This window comes from Megascapheus bottae, chromosome 8, assembly GCF_031878675.1.
Source record: "Megascapheus bottae isolate mThoBot1 chromosome 8, mThoBot2.hap1, whole genome shotgun sequence".
In the NCBI taxonomy this organism is placed as follows: Eukaryota; Metazoa; Chordata; class Mammalia; order Rodentia; family Geomyidae; genus Megascapheus; species Megascapheus bottae.
The window spans coordinates 71,505,452-71,526,213 of NC_143516.1; the positions used below are offsets into that span (position 1 = coordinate 71,505,452).

Here is a 20,762-nt window from a genome sequence, read left to right on the forward strand (position 1 = left end):
TAGTTACATTTTAAAAATAGAACAGTCTTAAAGACCATATGCCCAACTCTTTGGAAACAATGAGAGGCTTATTTCGGGAACAGAGGCGTCCCAAAGAACCTCAGCTCTACTTTTCCAAGGAAAAGAATTGGAAATGTACTGCATAAAAAGAGATTGGAACTGTATGATAATAATAACCTTCTTGAATGCAAAGACAATGAAATTCCAAACGCATGTCATTAAATCTCTGTTCTTGATCTTGAAGCATTCTCTTTTACACTTAAGATGAAACAAAACAGTTTGAGGGCTTTCAGTAAATTTAGTTGTTTCTTTCTCAGAAGACATTATGATTGGAAAAACAAAAACAACTCAGCTGGGCATCAGTGGCTCATATCTATAATCCTAGCTATTCTGGAGGCTGATATCTGAGGATCTCAGTTTGAAGAGACCCTTATCTCCAATTAGAAACAAAAAGCCTGAAGTGGAGCTGTGGCTCAAGTGGCAGAGCAGAAGCCTTGAGCACAAAGCCCAGAGACAGCATTCAGGCCCAGAATTCAAGCTCCAGGATGAACAAAGCAAGCAAACAAACAACCAAACCAAAAAACTCAACTCACTGAACATGCAGTACCCCAGCCCTAGGCCAGTGCTTCCTTCATGCTGACAAACCAGGGTACCCAGCCAGGCACCCACTCTCTGAAACTTGCATTAAGTCCTCTACATCAAAATTTATAAATCTTATCTGAAGTTGTTTGCTTTTGCAACATCTGAGAGGAGGGAAATCACTGAAGAAAATAAACAGAATTAGCAACTGTTAACCCAAACTGCTAATAGATTTTAAGCTTGAGTGATGAGCATATAGGAGGCATATTACACAGTCCCTTTCTATTTTGCCTATTTTGAAAATTTCCCTAGTCAACGTGTAATCAACAACACAAAGATGCTATCTCGTCTATTTACACGGGAGATTGTTTGATGCCAAGTGATAATGAATATGTCACATTCTAATGAGTTACACATGTTAACTTCCACCCTAATATATTAATCTGTACCTGGAAGAACAATATAAAGTTTAGTGGAGAAAACATGGGAAAAATTTGCAAAATACCAGTCATAGTATTTAGGCCTTAAGCTGATTTTGAGCATGAGTACAAATTTATCAAGTATAGACATTTTGAAGGAAAATGTGGGACAGTCTGATGCTTCAGTTACTGAAATAGTTCTGACATTTCACGCCTCAGTATCTTTCCAGTGGCCTGACCTGGCGTGGCAACTTGGCTCATGTCTTTGCCTGCAGTGAAGGTGGTATGGAGGTTTGGGTGAGACCTTTGGCAGGAGATCAGTAGCAGCTCATTTACCTGCTGGCAGCATCCCAGGCTGGCTGCAGATGCTAGAAGAGGATGTTTGGCTTTGGCAGAGCATCTGACAATGTTAGTCATATTCTTTCACGCAACTATTTGTGCCTTTTACATTTTAATTATGCTAAGCTTTGGAAAATAATTAAATATGTGAAAGTTGAAGGTTTTGTCTTCTTTACTTTGCTGATTGCCTTTGTTTTAGATTTCCTTAATAAAAAGGAAGTACAAAACTGGGTGCCAGGCTAATACCTGTAATCTTAACTACTAAGTAGGCTGAAATCTGAACATCTTGGTTCAGAACCAGCTTAGACATGAAACTCCATGAGACTCTTAGCTACAAATAACTCGCAAAAATCCAGAAGTGGAGCTGTGGTTCAAGTTGTAGAATGCCAACCTTGATTGAAAAATCTAATGGAGAGTGCCCAGGCTGTGAGTTCAAGCCCACTACTGGCACACACACACCTACACACAAATGGAAGTGAATTGAGTGGGTTATGAAAAGTAAATGGGATGAAGCCTCAGAGTCTGGTTTTTTTTTTTTTTTCAGTCCTGGGGCTTGAACTCTGGATCTGCGCACTGTACCTGAGCTCTTCAGCTCAAGGCTACTGTTCTACCACTTGAGCCACAGACCACTTCTGTTTTTCTGGTGGTTAATTGGAGATACGAATCTCAGACTTTTGTGCTTGGGCTGGCTTTTGTGCTTGGGCTGGCTTTGAGCCACTGGCATCCAGCACATAGTCTGAAATTCTTGTTTCATTTACAGAAAATGCAGATAAAGGTCTGTAGTTCAACTAACAACCTTATTATGATGGTGTTAAAGCTAGTTTCAGGCACTTGAAAAATATTTATTAGTAACCTGGCACTTCTCAGTCTTTCCCAGCTTTTCCTATTTTGTCATGCAGCTCATTAGCTTGACCTGTCTGGCCTCATATTACTCAACCAGCTCCTAGGTAGAAGACGGTTTTTATTTTAGCCAGGCACCAGTGGCTTGTGCCTGTAATCCTAGCTGAGATCTGAGGACTGAGGTTAAAATTCGGCCTAGACAGTCAAATCTGAAACTCTTATCTCCAATTAACCAGTAAAATATCATGCATTGGTAGCTCACTTCTGTAATCCTAGGTCGAGATCTGAGGATCACAAATCAAAGCCAGTGTGGGAAAAATGTCCATGAGGCTCTTATCTGAAATTGACCACCAGAAAACTAGAAGTGGTGCTGTGGTTTAAAGTGATAGAACACTACCCTTCAGCACAATGAGCTCAGGGACAGCACCCAAGGCCTGAGTTCAATCCCCATAATTTACAAAAAAAAAAAAAAAAGCGATCAGAAGCAAGGTGTGGTTAAGGATAGTCAGTGTGTCAGCTTTGCAGAAAAAAAGTGAACAAAAGGCACTGAGTTCAAGCTCTAGAACTGGTACACACATTTAAATTAAGGTTTTTTTTTTTTTGAGATGAGGTCTCATTTTGTTAGTGACACTTGTCTCAAACTCCAGATTCAAACAATCCTCCTGCCTCAGTCTCCCAAATCACCTATAGTAAAAGCAGCACACATTACAGTGTCCAACTGTCATCCAACTGTTAATGCTTTGCCTCACGCAACTCGAGGGGAAACTTTTTGTTAGCTTCTCATACTGACCTTAGAAATCTGAAATGCCCACCCCCCTTTTTGTGCTGCTGGGACTCGAACTCAGGGCCCAGGTCCATTAGCTCCACTTCTGTCTTTTTGGTGGTTAGTTGAACAGAAGAGTTTTCTGAACATTCCTGCCATGGTTTTGAACCATCTTCGGATCTCAGTTCCTGAGTTGGTAGGATTACAGGCATGGGTCAATATACAGCTTCACACAGAACATTAAGAACAGCAATCATAAAGATAAACCTCTTATTTCCGTATCCTGGAGCTCATTTTGCTTAGGCTCATCCTATATGGCCATATGTACATAGCTTTTGAGCTATTATGATCCTCTGTTAGGTGCACCTTAGATGTATACCAATTGTTACAAATGAGGGAAACTATGGAGCCTATGTTTCTTTGGGTCTGGCTTACTTCATTTAATATGTTAGTGAGGTATTTCAAGTCCTGAAAGAAAATAACTGCCATTTAGATACCATACACAATGAAGTTGAAGGGAAAATAAAAACATCCCATGATCAACAGGTAAGTCAGCATACAGTAGAGATACCCAAACGTTACGAATTACCAGGACTGCTTACAAGTAACCAAGCAGTGAAATCAGCCTATGTGTCCATGAACCTATTAACAAAGAAAACAATATGCATGCACAAGGGACTACTATTCAGAATGAAATTATGTCATTTGAAAGAAAAATGGATGGAACTGGAAACCATCCAGTTATGCAAAATAAGCCTGATTAAGAAAGACAAATAAAGCATTCTCTCTCAAAAAAACCCCATAAAAATAAAAAACAGTCCATTACTTTCTAATAAAAAATTTATCTGTGCTGGGAGTTTGGCCTAGTGGTAGAGTGCTTGCCTAGCACTCATGAACACCAGGGTTCAATTTCTTTGCACCACATACATAAAAAATACCCAGAAGTGGTGCTGTGGCTCAAGTGGTAGAGCCCTACCTAGTCTTGAGAAGGCCCAAGGGCAGTGCACAGGCCCTGAGTTCAAGCCCCAGGACTGGCAAAAAAAAGTCCTTAAAAAGTTTTAAAACTTTTTCTTGTAAATCAAAGCAAGTAATATCACATATTGTATCAAAATGGTTTTTGAATGATTTATGACAAATTATTCAATACAACAGTGGCATAATGAGCCCAAATCTAGAATACTGTATTCAATATCAGCAAATGGGGGTCGATAACTTTTTTGCATTTTTATATTCTTTTTATTGTAATTAGTAGAAGGGTTGCATTATATGCACCAGATAGAAGGTGCATTACTTCACAAACATTGATATCCCTTCTCATGTTTTTATCCCCATTTCCCTCCCCCACCCCGAGAGTAGATAACTCTTATAGGATACTGAGAAAAACCAGAAAGAAATCTACCTTGTGAGTAGTGACTTAGACTCAGGCTGAAGTAGTTGAGGCAAGTTTCATTCAACAGGCCCATTATCTATCCTTCTTCATGTTACCACCTTCTGACTGTTACTTCTCCCCAACTCCCCATACAGGTAAATCTCATCTTTAACAAAGTATAGTGGTAAATGGATTAAAATTGTTATGAATATATAATACAGTTAAATTGTGACCTAGGTAGAACACTGTAATTACATATCCTTTCTACTATAAGTTGCTTTATCTCATTTTTATTTGCAAAATTTTCTCTGTACCTGTAGACCATGTTTCCTAAAGTCTCTAACATTTGTAAATTGTTTATACATAATCTTTTTAGTTCATAAGCATACTAAGTAACAGATTGTCATCTTCCTCCTTCTCCTTGGATATCACCCACTTATAGCCTTCACTTTTACTCACATTCTGCCTGATTGCTCTGGGTTGCATCCAGCTTTGCCCTGGAACCTCTTTTTGTAGCACCTCTGGTACTGTATGTTTTTCTCCTTCTGTAGTTTCCTGAGATGAGATGTATGGCGATGAAGATTGTTGATTTTTTTTTCTTCTAGCCCTTGCTGTCTGATAACATTTTCTATTCTATTTTTGTACTTGGTTTGTTCTGCATATAATTCTATGAGTGCACTTGATTGACAGGGTATCCTGGCTGTACTAAATCCTAAATTACAAACTAATTACTCTTGCCACACAGTGGTGGCTCACATCTGTTTCAGATGTGTTTCACATCTGCCCTAATGAGGAAGTCTTTGGGTTTCAAGTGTCCAATGCAAGAACACCTTACCACCCAGCAGTCAGAAGCCACTGGTATCCCCACTGATGCAATCACAGCAGGCAAATCCACAGCTGTACCAGTTGCTATAAAACCTAGTTGCAAAAAAGTTGGTCCTGATTCACAGCCCCTTTGCAACTCCAACAACTTAAATTTCATACATCACTCTCACTAGAGACATATTTAAAATAAACAACCCCCAAGATATTTAGGAAAGAGGTTAAACGCCAGCTCGCCATACACAGTACACATACACAGAGGGAAGTATTCTGCACATCAGATATGGTATCTGTAAGAAGCTGTTGTAGTGATCTCCAGAGATCAGCAGGAGCAGGAAGGGTTAAGTAGACAGGTTCTCCAGAGAAATAGAACTAGCAGGTTAGATAAAGGTATATGAGATAATTTATTATTGAAATGCATTTTAATCTTGGACAAGTGAATATGTTGCCTGCAAGTTGTATAATCAGGGAAATTGATTTCTGTCTGAAGGCCTGTTTATCCTGGTGTGGAAGGAGTCTGGTTGGTGTCAGGATCTAAAGGCTTAGATTTGCATCTCTCATTCTTCTCTTGGCAGGAGAAGGAGGGTGTCCCACTTCCAGAAGAGAAGTCACCCTTCCTCATCACCTTGTTCCCTAAGGTTGGATAGTGCCAGTCTACAACCTTCTTACTCTTGTCCAGATTTGTTGCCCTCTGAGCTGCCAAGCAGATCTGCTTTTCTGTCTACTGATTCAAAAGCTAACCTGTGCAAGAAATACTCTCTAGACACAGCTTTATAAATTCATGAGTTATCAGCTAAGTGTTAACATCTAAAACTAACTATTATAGTCAGGATTAACTCACTGGAGAAGTCTCAAAAGAGTGATAATAGATTATTACTCAAAAGAGTAATAATAGATTTCTCTGAGGCATACAATCAAGGGTTCAGGTTAAATTTGAGGCAACCAACTCACAAGTCCTGATATTTCAGAGCAGCAGAATGAAGATGAAAGAGTATACTAAACCAAAAATCTCATGTAAGCATTTTTTAATTTAAGGGCTCTAACTAAGTAATTGTCTTCGGGATGAGAAAAAATATGGAAGCTTCCGGCAAGTAAAGGAACCCCAAATTTATATCTTTTTAGTTAACCAAATTTATCTTTTGTTACCCAAGCCAATTTGATTGGCACCCCCTTGTGGAAAGGATTACATGACATTTTAAAGTAATAGTCACAGCTCACCCTGCACAACATCTCAGTTTGGAACTTCTCCCCACAGTAAGGTACTTAAGGAAAAGCATTGCAATAAACACTTCTAGGTACTTCCTTGTGATTGCTATTAGTTTCCAATACTATCTTTTAAGTTGCTTCTAAAAGCCCTTTTGAGGTTTTACCTTTTTCACACCTGTATCATCAATAAACTCACTTCTAGTCTGTCTAGAACTCCTTTTTACTAAGCAATAGCTGATTAGGACCTTGATTTCAAAGCTTCAAATTAAGATTGTGCTAAAAATGAAGTTCGCAGCCATATAATGAGTGATTATTGTCCTTAATGTACTATGTTTTCTCTCATCTCTTTTCCTGTCCCTTGGTTATCTCATGTTGTCACAGTATTTTACCTTGTTATCTGATATATTGTATATATGCTTATTTGGTCATTTGAAATTGGATAGAGAAGGGGGGAAACAAGATGAGGGGCAGGGATGAGGGGAGAGGAAGGGGGACTAAGACATGAGAAAGGGTATCAATGTATGTGAATTAATGCACCTTCTATCTGGTGAATATAATGTAACCCTTCTATTAATTACAATAAAAATATATGAAAAAGAAAAAATGGAGTTGGCAATACAGTGCTTAAATACATCTAGATCTTAATTATAAAAGAATGTGGGCTGCCACACAATTTTAAGTCTGGAAGTAATACACTTTCAACTTATGTAAGAGGGACATGAATAAATTTATTGGCTGAAATGCTCAATTGCTATACAAGCATTTTTCAAATGATCAGCAATAAACAGAACATAAGACACTTTAGCAACTATTTAGGTTTTACTTTTACAATTTTGCATTTTATTTTACATATTCCCGCATATGCACATTATATGTCTAACAAAACAATTCAAATTAGTTTTTTTTTTAATTGCAGATAGTAGTGCATAAATAGCATTTCATTTCCTGGAATTTGTGTGACTGTGTGTGTGTGTGTGTGTGTGTGTGTGGCACTTGGGCCTCTGCTTTACCACTTGAGCTACATGTTCAGTCTTTTCATTTTATACTTGCTAGGCTGCTGCTTTACATGTGAGCCACACCTGTAATTCTTTCTGATTTTTGTCAATGTTAGAATAGGCTGTCCTTTGTGTCCAAGCTAGCCTAGACCATGAGCCTCCTACTTATACCTCCTGAGTAGCTGGGATGACAGGTACACACTGCATACCCAGCTTTTTATTTGCTCCCAAGTAGCTAAGATTATGGGTGTAAGTCAACATGTCTGGTTTCCTTTTGTTTTGAAATAGAATCCCACTAACTTTGCCCAGTCTAGCCTCAAATTCACAATATTCCTTTCCTCCCCAAACTCAGTAGGTGCTTCAATAGTAGTGCTTGGACTCAGGGCCTGGGTGCTGTCCTTGAACTATTTTGCTCAAGGCTGACATTCTGCCATTAAAGCCACAGCTCCATTTGTTTTATCTATTTGGTGTTTTTTGCTATTTAATTGGAGAGAAGAGTCTAATGGACTTTCCTGCCTGGGCTGGCTTTGCACTGTAAACCTCAAATCTTAGCTTCCCTGGGGGGCTAAGAATATAGGTAGGAGCCACTGGTGTGGGGCCCAAAATCTTTGTTTTAAAACATTTATACTGAATCTATGGAATTCAAGAATTCATAAATATGAAGAGTTCTTGTACTGCTAAACCACACCTGAGAACCCAAAGAAAGAAATATTACAATAAACAGTTTCATATGCCTATAAAATAGTATACTAAAACTTGATTCATGTACATCTAAATAATTTCAATATTTTAATAGAATTCTAACAAGAGCTGGAATTTAAGCCTATGGTAGGCTTTTTTATTGTTATTATACTATATCATCAAATATATATATTTTTTGGTAGGTCATGGAACTTGACCTTAGGACCTTGGCACTGTCTTGAGCTTTTTTGTTCAAGGCTAGTGCTCAACCAGTCTGAGCCCTAGAGCCACTTCTGATTTTTGAGTGGTTAATCGGAAATAAGAGTCTTACTGGAAGTTTTCTGCCTGGCTGGCTTTGAACTGCAATCCTCAGATCCCAGGCTCCTGCGTAGCTAGGATTATAGGCATGAGCCACTGGAGCCTGACTAAATAAACATATTTGTCTCAGCTTATTTCTCAATGTCCAGCAAAAATTTTGTAAGAAAACAGAAGAGAAAATATATGGCTCAAAGTCTAGGCAATTACTTATCAAGGCTTTCATTTCCCAAATAAAGTCTTCGGTTTAACTAAAAATCTCTTATTTCTTACCTCAACACAGGTTCTCCTGCTGAGAGGCTCTGCAACTCCCCAAATACACCATGCCATAATACAACAAATGGAGGCATCATGGCTGTCATTTTAATGCCAATATTACTGCTCAGAAGTGGCTAGCAATTTGTCAGGAGGTACTGGCCTCTTGGGCCAGCTTGAAAGTCTAATAAATCTAATGAGCATTATTTCGACATCTGATAGTTCCACTCAAATTCTAAAGTTAAATTTTGAAGAAATGTACCTTTGTTGCAATGGGTCAATTTACTCGGTTTGAAGTCTTATCAAAATGTTCAGGCGAGCGTGTAGCACATGATCTGCCTTGAGTTCATGGCTGTAGCTCTACCATTTAGACCATTCTTCACTTCAGCTTTTTGCTGGAGATAGTGTCTGACTTTTCTACTGTATTGGCTTCAAACCCAAATCTTCAGATGTTAGTCTCCTGAGTAGCTAGGATTACAGGTGTGAACCATTCAGTGCCTGAGCTATGTTTAAACTTTGATCACAGTAGGAAAAAACAAAAAACTTTGTGTGACAGCTTATGAAGCCTTATTTATAAGTTATTACTTTTGTTCCTCATTTTTTGAGACAAAGACTATATAGACCAAGATAGCCTTGTAATTTTCCTGCCTCTTTTTTGTCTCTTATGTGCTAGGAGTGCCATCACCATAGCCAGCTCCTCTTCTAACGTGTTTGACCTCTATTACCTTCTCAGCTACTGAATGCTAGCATACATAGGAACTGTTTGCTTCATAAACAGCAAAGAAACTATCATCTAGGACTCTCCTAGCAGAGGATTACATTAGCTCCAAACTTAGGTTCAGAAGGTACTATAGGATGATGCTATGTGAAAGGATCTCTAAGATATGGAAACAAGAACTTTATCTTGTGTGATTGTTGTTCTTAATGTACTATGTTATTTCTCTTTTCTTTGTTTGTCATATTGTTACTGTAGCTGACTTTGTTACCTGGCATATTGTATATATGTTTGTCTATTTGAAATAGGAAAGGGAAGGGGGAAAACAAGATGATTGGGAGGGGGTAGAGGAAGGGAAATGGGGACAAAAACCTGAGGAGGGGTATCGATGTGTGAGAAGTAATGCACCTACTACCTGGCAAATGTAACTATAACCCCCTATACAATTACCCCGACAATAAAAAAATTAGAAAAAAGAAAATAAATTTTGAAAAATAGTGAAGAATCTAAAATGAATTACCTTGATAGGCTGCAGACGAAAAAGGCACTTGCAGTACCTCAAGGAAATGCATCATTTGTTGTGTGATTAATACCTGTTGGTGATACTGGAATCTGCTTATTTGACCCAGGCTAGCAAACACTGGCATTACCAGGCTTGAGTCCACATAGTAAAAGAGTGAAAGCCAAAGTGAATTCTTGAAGACTGCATGGATCACTAGCAACTTTCACTAACCTGAGATAATCAGCACTGATAATACATAAAATTCACCACTGATAATACATAAAAATATCATTACAAAAATTGCCCATGTAAACTTGTGTTCTCTAAGCAACAAGGACAAGATGGGATTGAAACTGAAAGAATTTTATTGGGAAGAGACATCTCTGAATTATAAAGGGGATAATCCAGTATGGTCTGGCATCTGTGAAAAGGAAGACTGTGTAGTAAGTCTCAGATTGTAGCACAGTACTAAGAAAATTCTGGCAGGGTACTGGTGGTACCCATCTGTAATCCTAGCTTAGATTAGAAAGCTAAGATCTGTGGATCATGATTTGAAGCCAGCCTGGGCCTGGGCAGACAAATCCACAAGACTCTTATTTCTTGTGAACCAGCAAAATGAAGGAAGTAGAGGTGTGGCTTAAGTGATAGAGCAAAGGCCTTGAGTGACAAAGCTGATCAAAAGCAGGAAGTACTAAGTGAAAACCCTAGTATTACCCTCTCTCCAACTCAAAGGAAAATTCTGAGCAGGGTAATAAGATGTTCTTGAGTCAATATTGCCCATCAGGGGCGTGGTCCTGTATTAAGAGCCCTAGCATACTCATTGGTAAGAAGAAAAAGAACACTGGTGAATCCCACAGGATAACATCTGGGCTCTTAATTGACTCTGCTTCCCATTATAAGACATGAACCATATGAACCATGTATTTCTTTCCATGGCTGCCATGGAAAGTTCTATGACTGAGAGTTTCTAAGGTGTTCACTAAAATTTGTAAGACACAATGAATACAATATTTTTCATATGTTTGGTATGTCATGAATAACATTAACAGAGGTTAAAATATATTTGTTTTTTTTTTTTTGGTGCTGTCCCTGAGCCTTTCAGGCTTTCCACTAACACCACTTGGATTACAGCTCCATTTTTGTTTTTTTGGTAGTTTTAGTTGAGATAAAAGTCTTACGGACTTTGCCTGGGCTTACTTTGAACCACAATCCTCAGGTCTCAAACTTTTGAGTGGCTAGGATTACAGGTGTGGCTGCTAGCACCCACTTAAAGAGATTATTATCTCCAGACTGGTTGTTTTGTGTTTTATACTTACTTTTACAATATAATAATTATCTTCTCTATCACATATGATGATAATGAATGTGGAATAAAAGCAAGTCTTTGTAGGGTTTTGAAAATGTCTTTCAGTTCAAAATACAAATACAAAATAATTTTACATAATTTTTGGAATACAAACTTAATAAATCTTTGATAATTTATATTGACTAAATTACAGAATATATTTAAAGAAATGTGGTTATTAGCAGTAACTGCAAATAGAAGATAAATGTAGACTCAGAGATGACAACTGGTAGAAAAAAACGATTGACTCACAGGAATAAATACATTCGTGAGTTTGTTTCTAGAGAGATAATACTTTCAGATATTTATTCATTTTAAAACATATCCCCTTAGTCCTCTCGTAAGTTCAACTTACGAAATAAAAGATGTCTTATGCAGGGTGCTGGTGGTTCATGCCTGTATCCTAACTACTCAGGAGGCAAAGAGCTAAGGATTGTGGTTCAAATCAAGTCCTGGCAGGAAAGTCCAGGAGACTCTAATCTCCAATTAACCAAAAAACTGGGAGGGGAACTGTGGCTCAAAGTGGTATAGCAATACCCTTGATCAAAAACACCCACAGCCCATAACCACCAAAAACAACTGGAAAAAAAAGAAAGACAAAAAATGCAAGCAGAACCCAGCAGTTCTTACCCTTCATTTCAGATTTGGACTTTTCTCAACCCAGTTATCAAAAAGCCTAGAGTAGCTCTGCGTGTGTGTGTGTGTGTGTGTGTGTGTGTGTGTGTGTGTGTGTGTGTGTCTATCTGTCTGTGTGCTGGGGCTTGGGTGCTGTCCTTTAGCATTTTTGCTCAGGGCTGGTGTTCTACCACTTGAACCACAACTCTACTTCTCTTTTGGGTTGTTAATTGGAGGTAAGAGTCTCATGGACTCTTGAATCATCAAAATAAACTAAATTGATGCATTTCATTCTCTCCTTTTATCACATTTGCTTTACACTTGAACCTTATGTTTTACAAACTAATAAACATTTCAATTCAGTTCACTATTTTTTTTGGGGGGGGGGGGTGGGTCATGCCTCTTGAACTCAGCCTGGGCCCTCTCTCTGACCTCTTCAGCTCAAGGCTACCTCCCTACCCCTGGGCCTGGGCATTGTCCCTGAGCTAATCAGCTCAAGGCTTACTGCCCTACCCTTGAGCCAAGTCCCACTTCCCCTTTTCTAGAGGTTAATTGGAGATAAGAGTCTCAGGTCATTTTGTGCTCAGTTCACTATTTTTAACTAATAACTTTTATTATTGTATGCAGAACTTTTAATGCAAGTATTTTAATTGTATTTGTTTATTTATTCTTTTTTCCTTTCTTTTTTTTTTTTTCCAGACCTGGGGCTTGAACTTGGGGCCTGGGTACTCTCTTAGAGCTTTCTTAAGGGTAGAGCTCTACCACTTGAGCCACAGTGCCACTTCTAGCTTTTTCTGTGTATGTAGTACTATGGAATTGAACCTAGGGCTTCATGCATACTAGGCAAGTACTCTATTGCTAGGCCACACTCTCAGCACAAAATTATTTTCTTTACATGTGTATTTTATAAGCAACTGATCAAACTGAAAAATGATGAAGCTTTATAGCTCTAATGATATTTTATAAACCCCAGTACATTCGTTATTAGTTAACTTGCTAACATAAAAGTATTTCCCATTCTTAGTTATAGCAGCATATTTTCTTCCAAATCCATTCTATATACATTTAAACATATGATAAAAATTAGATGACTTATACACAGAAAAAGAAAATAACTGGAAATAACAATTCAAATGTAAATAAATGAAAATGAAGTTAAAGAATATTTGACTTAAAAATCAATACAGCGTCCTTTTCGTTCCCAATCTCCATATCGGGTAGGTTCTGGGCCTCTGGGTCCACCTTTTTCTTTGGTAACTGGATTAATATCACCTGGAAATTCTAAAGAAAGATGAGATATAAACAAAGTAATCAATAGAGATGGGAAAATCAACCAATTATTTTGAAGACAGCATTGTATAATAGGTTACAGGTGACTGGCCATATTTTTAGATGATCTTTAAATGTGGTTCTTTTTCTCTCAAGTTTAAAAAATCACAATAGGATGTAATTTTCATATTCAGTCAATTTTGTTACTAACATTAATCTGCTGGGATTTGGAAGATTTTGAAATGAAATTAGTTTGAAAGAGTCACTTTGACTTAGTGCTTCTCTGTCTGTCTTGTCTGTCTCTGTCTCTCTCTCTCCCTGTCTCTGTCTCTGTCTTTGTCTGTCTGTCTCTGCCGGCCTGCCGGCCTCTCTCCCTCTCCCTCTCCCTCTCCCTCTGCCTCTGCCTCTGCCTCTGCCTCTGCCTCTCTCCCTCTCCCTCTCTCTCTCTCCCTCTCTCTCTCTCTCCCTCCCCCTCTCTCTCTCCCTCCCCCTCCAGTCTTGGGGCTTAAACCAAGGGCCTGAACACTATCCTTGGACTTTTTCAAGGCTAGAGCTCTACCACTTGAGCCACAGCAACATTTTTGTTTTGTTTTTGTTTTTTCTATGTATGTGGAACCAAGGAATCGAACCTTGGTCTTTGTGCATGCTAGGCAAGCCCTCTACCACCAGGCCAAACTCCTGGCCCTTTCCTTTCCTTTTTTTTTTAACAAGAAAGTGGAGAATAACCACACTTTCATTAGGAGAATGAATGATTAGGAGAATGATGGGATTACGGGCATGTACTGTCATGTCTGACTTTTAATTCGGAGCACTTTAAACTTATTAACTCCTTTAATCCTCTCAATAAATCCTGTCAATCAGAAAGAAATACTGTCCCCATTTTAGACCTGAGACACAAAAGGCTAATGTCACACAGATACTAAGTAATGAAACCAAGTGTGAATTTAAGCTTTCTGCCTCACTCACTTTACTGCTCTTTATAAAGGATATGAAATGAACTAGATAAGAACCTTAATTCTTTGACAGTGTGTCTTCTGAAAACTAAAACATAAATTGTCAAACTCATATAGCCCTTCCCTAACAAAACATACTAAACTTAGCAGCATAAATTATACAAATTCCATGATTATAATAATCATAAATTTATATAATACACTTAATTCACTCACCTTCATCTCATAAAGATTCTTTTACAACTCCTTATCCATTTTCCTATTTTAACAGTTTGTAGTGGGTTTTATTGTGCTATTTTTCATATATCTACATATATATCCATATGCTTGTGTTTATGTGTGTGTATGTGTGTGTGCACGTGCGTGTGTGTATGTGTAAAGTACTTCTATCACATTTATCTCTCATCACAATTTCATTTCTCTCATCCCCTTCCACTGGTTCAATCCCAGCCCCGTCTACACTTTAATTGAGGAATCAGGGGCTCACATCTACAATCCTAGCTGTTCGGAACACAGATCTGAGAACTGTGTCTTAAAGCCAGCCTGGACAGACAAATGCAATAGACTTTAATTATCCAGCAAAAAGCCAGAAGCAGAGACATGGCTGAAATAAGTGGCAAAACACCAGTCCTGAGTGAAAGGGCTGAGTAAGAAAGGAAGGCCCTGAGTTCAATTCCCAGAACTAGCACCAAAAAAAATTTTAAAAAAAAGAAAGAAAATTTCAGAAATGTTTTCGATCCTATCAATGGTTGTGGATTATTCAAAGAAAGTAAGCATTACAAAATACCTTCTAGATTTGCTAATAGTTACCAGAAGTTTCTAAGGAAGAGTATATTCACTATGAATGTGAGATATTCACAATTAAGATAAATGCTTACTATGATGTCAGATGAATAATTTTTGAAATTTGCTGGGGATTTTTGTGTGTGGCAGAACACTATCGTTTTAACTATAAGTAGATGAAAACTTCAGTTCCATTAAATACATTAACAATGTCCAACTATCACTGGTGTGTATATCTGAAACTCACTGTTCTCCATGTGAAAGCCATGAATCCCTTGAATAACTTCCAATTCCATCACACTAGCTTCTGAGGTAACTAAGTTCTAGTCTCCTTTCTTCTCTATGAATTTGCCTACTGTACATGTCTTATGTACATGGAATTGTATATTTGTTATTCTGTGTCTGGCTTATTTTATGATCCATCCATTATGGAGTATATAATCAAAATTCCATCGCCTTTTGTGACTGAAAATATTCTATCATGTATTTGTTACATTATGTAAATACAGTCATGTGCTGATGATAATTGGGTTATTTCCACATTTTGGTTATTATGAATAATGCTATAAATGTGGATATATGTAAATATGGTCAGGTTCCTGCTTTCAATTATTTTCTACAGTTAGGAACAGTAGGGCCATATATATATCTAATCTTTTTCTTAAAATTTTTTTTCACTGTGGCTGAAAGTTTGGCCTAGTGGTAGAGTGTTTGTCTAGCACTCAGAAATTTACAATTGATAGGTAAAAAATTTGCATCTGGCTACTCTTTCTTCTCTCTTTTGGTGGTACCAGAGTTTTGAACTCAGCACCTTGTTCTTGCTCAGCAGTTGCTCTACCACTGACCTACACCTACAACCTATGGCTGCTCTCTTGAATTAGATGCAGTAGATTGAGAAGCTCATTTGTGAATAGAATACAATAAAGAGTAGTGGTTAGAAAAGAGAAGAAGGTTTCCTGCTCTTCCCTTATCCTAATGAACATTTACTATACCTTCTGTTGTTAAAAGTTTTAACAGCATGCTGGGCACAGTGATTCAGGTCTATAATCCTAGCTATTTGGGAGTTGGAGAATCGAGGATAGTGGTTTGAGAACAGTCTGTGCAAAAAACTTCATGAGATTCCATTTTTTCTTTCTTCTTTTTTTTTTTTTTTTTTGCCAGTCTTGGGCCTTGAACTCAAGGCCTTGGCACTGTCCCTGAGCTTCTTTTGCTCTACTACTTGAGAGCCAGAGTGCCACTTTTGGAATTTTCAGTTTATGTAGTACTGAGGAATCAAACCCGGGGCTTCATGCGTGCTAGGCATGCACTCAACCACTAAACCACATTCTTAGCCCCAGACTCCATCTTGACTAATGGCTTGTCAGGATGTCATTCCAGAAGTGTAGGGAAGCAAAAATAGAAAGACTGTAGTCCAGCTCAGTCCAGGAAGTGAGATCCTATTTCAAAAATATCCAACACAGCTGGGTGCTGTGGCTCATGCCTGTAATACTAGCTACTCAGGAGACTGAGATCTGAGGATCAAGGTTCAAAGCCCGCTTGGGCACAAAAGGCCTGAGACTCTAATCTCCAAATAAACTCTAGAAAATGGGAAGTGGGGCTTAGCTGAAGGGTGAGGGTGGTAGCCTTGAACTGAAGAGCTCAGAGACAGTACCTAGGCCTAGTTCAAGCCCCATGACACCCCTTCCCCTCACAAAAATCCAACACAAAAAGGACTGGTGGAATGGCTCAGGTAGACAGAGCACTTGCCTAGCAAGAATAAGACCCTGAGTTCAAATACCAGTTCTGTTCAAAAAAGAAAAAAAATAACCTAACAGCAGGAAACATTTATAAAATGTTTGCTCAGGTAATTTGTCATTTGTATCGAAGAATAAACTTACATATTTTGTCCTATGAATAATGAGATATATCAAGCCAAACAAACCTTTATCATTAAACAAACATTTATGGTCAAAATGTTATTTTAGTCATTGGTAAATGATGCTTTACTATTGCTAAAGAGTTGTAAGTTATTTAATATTTTTTCACTTATTATCACAGTAACTGTAACAATTGAGAAGTTTTACTCACTTTTCAGTTGTTCTTTCTCTAAAATGGAATCTTCTGGTTCATCAAAACGGCCAACTGGTAACTTTGGTTTCCTCATGGATTGTTTGACAGATTTAGGCTTTTCTCCTTGTGAAGAGCTTGTTTTTCTCGAAGAATGATACAGAAGGGGTGACTCTAGCAGAGTGGAAAGAACAGAAATACAGAGCACTTTCATTTATCCTACTTGAACATCTTAAACAATTTTGCTTGCATTTATTTCAAATGACACACATAGACATAGTGAAAATTACTACCTCAAATCTCATACCCATTTATTTTTTTATTTTTTTCTTTCCATATATTTTTATTGTAATTAATAGAAGGGTTACATTATATTCACCAGATAGAAGGTGCATTACTTCACAAACATTGTTACCCTTTCTCATGTCTTGGTCCCCAATTCCCTCCCCTCACCTCTGCCCCTCATCTTGTTTTTCCCCCTTACCTATCCTATTTCACATAACCAAATACACATATTTAGTACTTAAACATCTAGAAATCACACGGGGATTGTATTTTATTTATCATAGTGATACATAGAGAAATTACATTTACGTTCATTAGGTAGTGAGTATATTACCTCTTGAACTGTTACCCCTTCCCTTGTTTTATCCTCTACTTCCCTCCCTCCACACTTTTCCAAGTTGTAGAGTTCATTTCCAACATTTTGTCTTGTGAATATCACTGTTACTTTGGTTCATCCTTTGTCCTTTGTCTCATCATCTTGTTTTTCCCCTTCCCTTCCCTGACTCAAATAAACAAATAAATGTATATATAATACACCAGGTACCAAAGTAAGAAAGAAAAAGGAGTAAAGAATTTCACACAGTATGTTAAAAGTTGAAGTTATTCTTGTGATTGATATTTTAAACTTTTGTACTACACATTATCTTTAAGTAACTGTAACAAGAGTTTCAATTCAACATGTCAATTTATGTGCGCAATACATCTTGATCCATATCACCCCTTTCATCATCAGTCATCTCTCCCTGTATTTAATATGGTGCTAAGCATGCCTTAATTTTTTTTTTCTGCCAGTCTTGGGTCTCTGAAACTCTCCATGCTCAAAGCTAGCACTCTACCAGGTACTTGAGCAACAGCTCCACTTTGGCTTTTGTTGTTTATGTGGTACCGAAGAATCCAACCCAGGGCTTGATGCACGCTAGGCAAGCACTCTACCACTAGGCCATGCTCCCAGCCCCTTGCTTTGTTTTTCCCCTTAAATATGTAACTGAACTCTCTTCTCCCTCTCTCTCCCTTCTCCCTCCCCTTATCCTCTCCTCTTTCTTCCCTCCTCCTGTAGCCAGTTGAAGCCTTGTCTCACCTGTAATCCTAGCTATTAGGGAAGCTGAGATCTGAAGATTGCATATTAAAGCCAACACTTGCAGAAAAGTCCTGGGAATGGAGTTGCAGCACAACTAACAGAGCAAACAAGCTAAATTCAAGCTCTAGTATGGGCACACCACACACACATCATAAGGTTCTGCAGGGCCAAAACCATTCTGAAAATTGCTACAAGTGCTTTCTGATATAAAGAAGTAAACGAATGCGTCCCCTTTTCCAGGGAGGCCTCTTCAGCCGCCTCCCAGAGAACCACCAAAGTGCTGCCCCTGGACATCTCCATCAATCCTGGGCAGCTGAGACCCTGGGCCAGAGCAGTGGTGGAAAGAGATCGATCGGTAGTCCAGCCCCGACCTCCTGGGCAGGAGGACATGGGAACACACCTTGGCCTCCACCGCCAGAGTGCCTGGGCGCTTGTAATCCTATCTGTAAGGGGTGGATACCTTACCGGTCGCGCTCCAAGCCGAGGCTGAGAGGCGGAAGAGCAACGGTGCTAGCCTAGATGCGTTCATGGCGCCTCCAATCCCTCCCAGTCTGCGCCTGCGCGGCTGGGTGGGTGGGGCCAGGGGCCGGCGCGGCTGGGTGGGTGGGGCCAGGGGCCGGCTAGGCCAAGTGAGTGGGGCTAGGGGAGGCTGGCGCGGGTGGGTGGGGCCAGGGGCCGGCGCGGCTGGGTGGGTGGGGTCAGGGGCCGGCGCGGCTGGGTGGGTGGGGCCAGGGGCTGGCGAGGCTGGGTGGGTGGGGCCCGGGGCCGGCGAGGCTGGGTGGGTGGGGCCAGGGGCCGGCGCGGCTGGGTGGGTGGGGTCCGGGGCCGGCGCGGCTGGGTGGGTGGGGCCAGGGGCCGGCGCGGCTGGGTGGGTGGGGTCCGGGGCCGGCGCGGCTGGGTGGGTGGGGCCCGGGGCCGGCGCGGCTGGGTGGGTGGGGTCCGGGGCCGGCGCGGCTGGGTGGGTGGGGCCAGGGGCCGGCGCGGCTGGGTGGGTGGGGCCAGGGGCCACCAAGGCTGGGTGGGTGGGGTCGGGGCCGGGCTCCAGTGGCTGAGTCTTGGGATTGGCTGCCAGCCCTGGTACCTACACTTAAGAGACAAGGCCAGACTTGACTCAACTGTCCCTTCTAGAATAACTGCTACTTACCCCAGCTCACACCATCTCCTCGCTATGCAAGAGGCTGGGTTCTGAGGATTGAGGTTTCCTGCCCAGCCTGGACAGGAAAGTTAGTGAAACTCTTATTTCCAGTTAACCACTCCGAATCCATAAACAGAGCTGTGACTCAAGTGACAGAGTTGTCTTGAGCACAAAAGCTCAGGAACACTGCCCAGATACCAGCATGGACACGTATGCAAATACATTTTTTTTTTTTTGCCAATCCTGGGCTTGAACTCAGGGCCTGCCTGAGCACTGTCCTTGGGCTTTCTGAAGACTAGTGCTTTACCACTTGAAGCACAGCAACACTTCCAGCTTTTTCTATGTATATAGTAACAGGAAATAGAACTCTGGGGTTCATACATGGTAGGCAAGCACTCTACCACTAGGCCAAGCTCCTGGCCATCAAAAACATCTTTGTACAGGAAAACAAATGAAAGCCTTTGTAATGTTTTAAAAAGTATTGGTGAAAATAGATGTGAGAAAATTCCTTAATTCTTCACTGTGAAGCAAAATATTTCTTGGAAGATTTTTGAAAACTTGGATTTTTTTTTTTTGCCAGTCCTGGGCTTGAGCTCAGGGCCTGAGCACTGTCCTTGCACTTTCTCAAGGCTAGAACTCTACCACTTGAGCCTCAGCACCACTTCTGGCTTTTTTCTATGTATGTGGTACCGAGGAATCGAACCCCGGTCTTCATGCATGCTAGGCAAGCACTTTAACCACTAGGCCAAACTCCCGGACCGAAAACTTGGATTTTTTTAAATATATTTTTTATTGGAATTAATAGAAGGGTTACATTATATTCAACAGATAGAAGATGCATTACTTCACAAACATTGATACACTTTCTCATGTCTTGGTCCCCATTTCCCTCCCCCCACACCACCCCTCATCTTTTTTTCCCCCCTTCCCTATCCAATTTCAAATATCCAAATACGCATTTATTCAGATAACAAAGTGAAATACTGTAACCAAGGGACAGCAAAAGAGATGAAAGATAACATAGCACATTAAGAACAACAATCACTCAATATATGGCTTTTGTTTTTATATCCTAGAGGTCCTTTCATTTAGTGTCATACTGTATGACCTTATGTATCTAGGTTTTGTGCTATTGCAAATCTCTGCTAGGAGAGCCAAAGGTTTCTACTGATTATGACAAATGAGGGAAACCATTGAGCCTATGTTCCTTTGACTCTGGCTTACTTCACTTAATATGATTTTTTTCTAAGTCTTTCCATTTCCTGACAAATGGGGCGATGTCATTCTTTCTGACAGCAGCATAGAATTCCATTGTGTACAAATACCACATCTTATTGATCCACTCATCAACTGAGGGACATCAGCGTTGGTTCCATATCTTTGCTATGGTAAGTAGTGCTGCAATGAACATCATTGTGCTAGTGGATTTAGTATGTCCTTGTTTCTGGACAAT

At 39.8% G+C, this 20,762-nt stretch overlaps 1 protein-coding gene across 1 annotated transcript; it reads right to left on the reverse strand.

Annotated features, from left to right (window-relative positions):
- Positions 1-7,040: 7,040 nt before the first annotated feature.
- Sdhaf4 (succinate dehydrogenase complex assembly factor 4) lies at positions 7,041-18,740 on the reverse strand. The gene is made up of 3 exons (XM_090338599.1): positions 18,640-18,740; positions 16,833-16,985; positions 7,041-13,041 (listed from the first exon to the last, which is right to left on the reverse strand). Exons 1-3 carry the CDS (start codon positions 18,701-18,703, stop codon positions 12,932-12,934), a joined length of 327 nt encoding a protein of 108 aa, XP_090194725.1. The 5' UTR covers positions 18,704-18,740; the 3' UTR covers positions 7,041-12,931.
- Between the last annotated feature and the right edge of the window lie 2,022 nt (positions 18,741-20,762).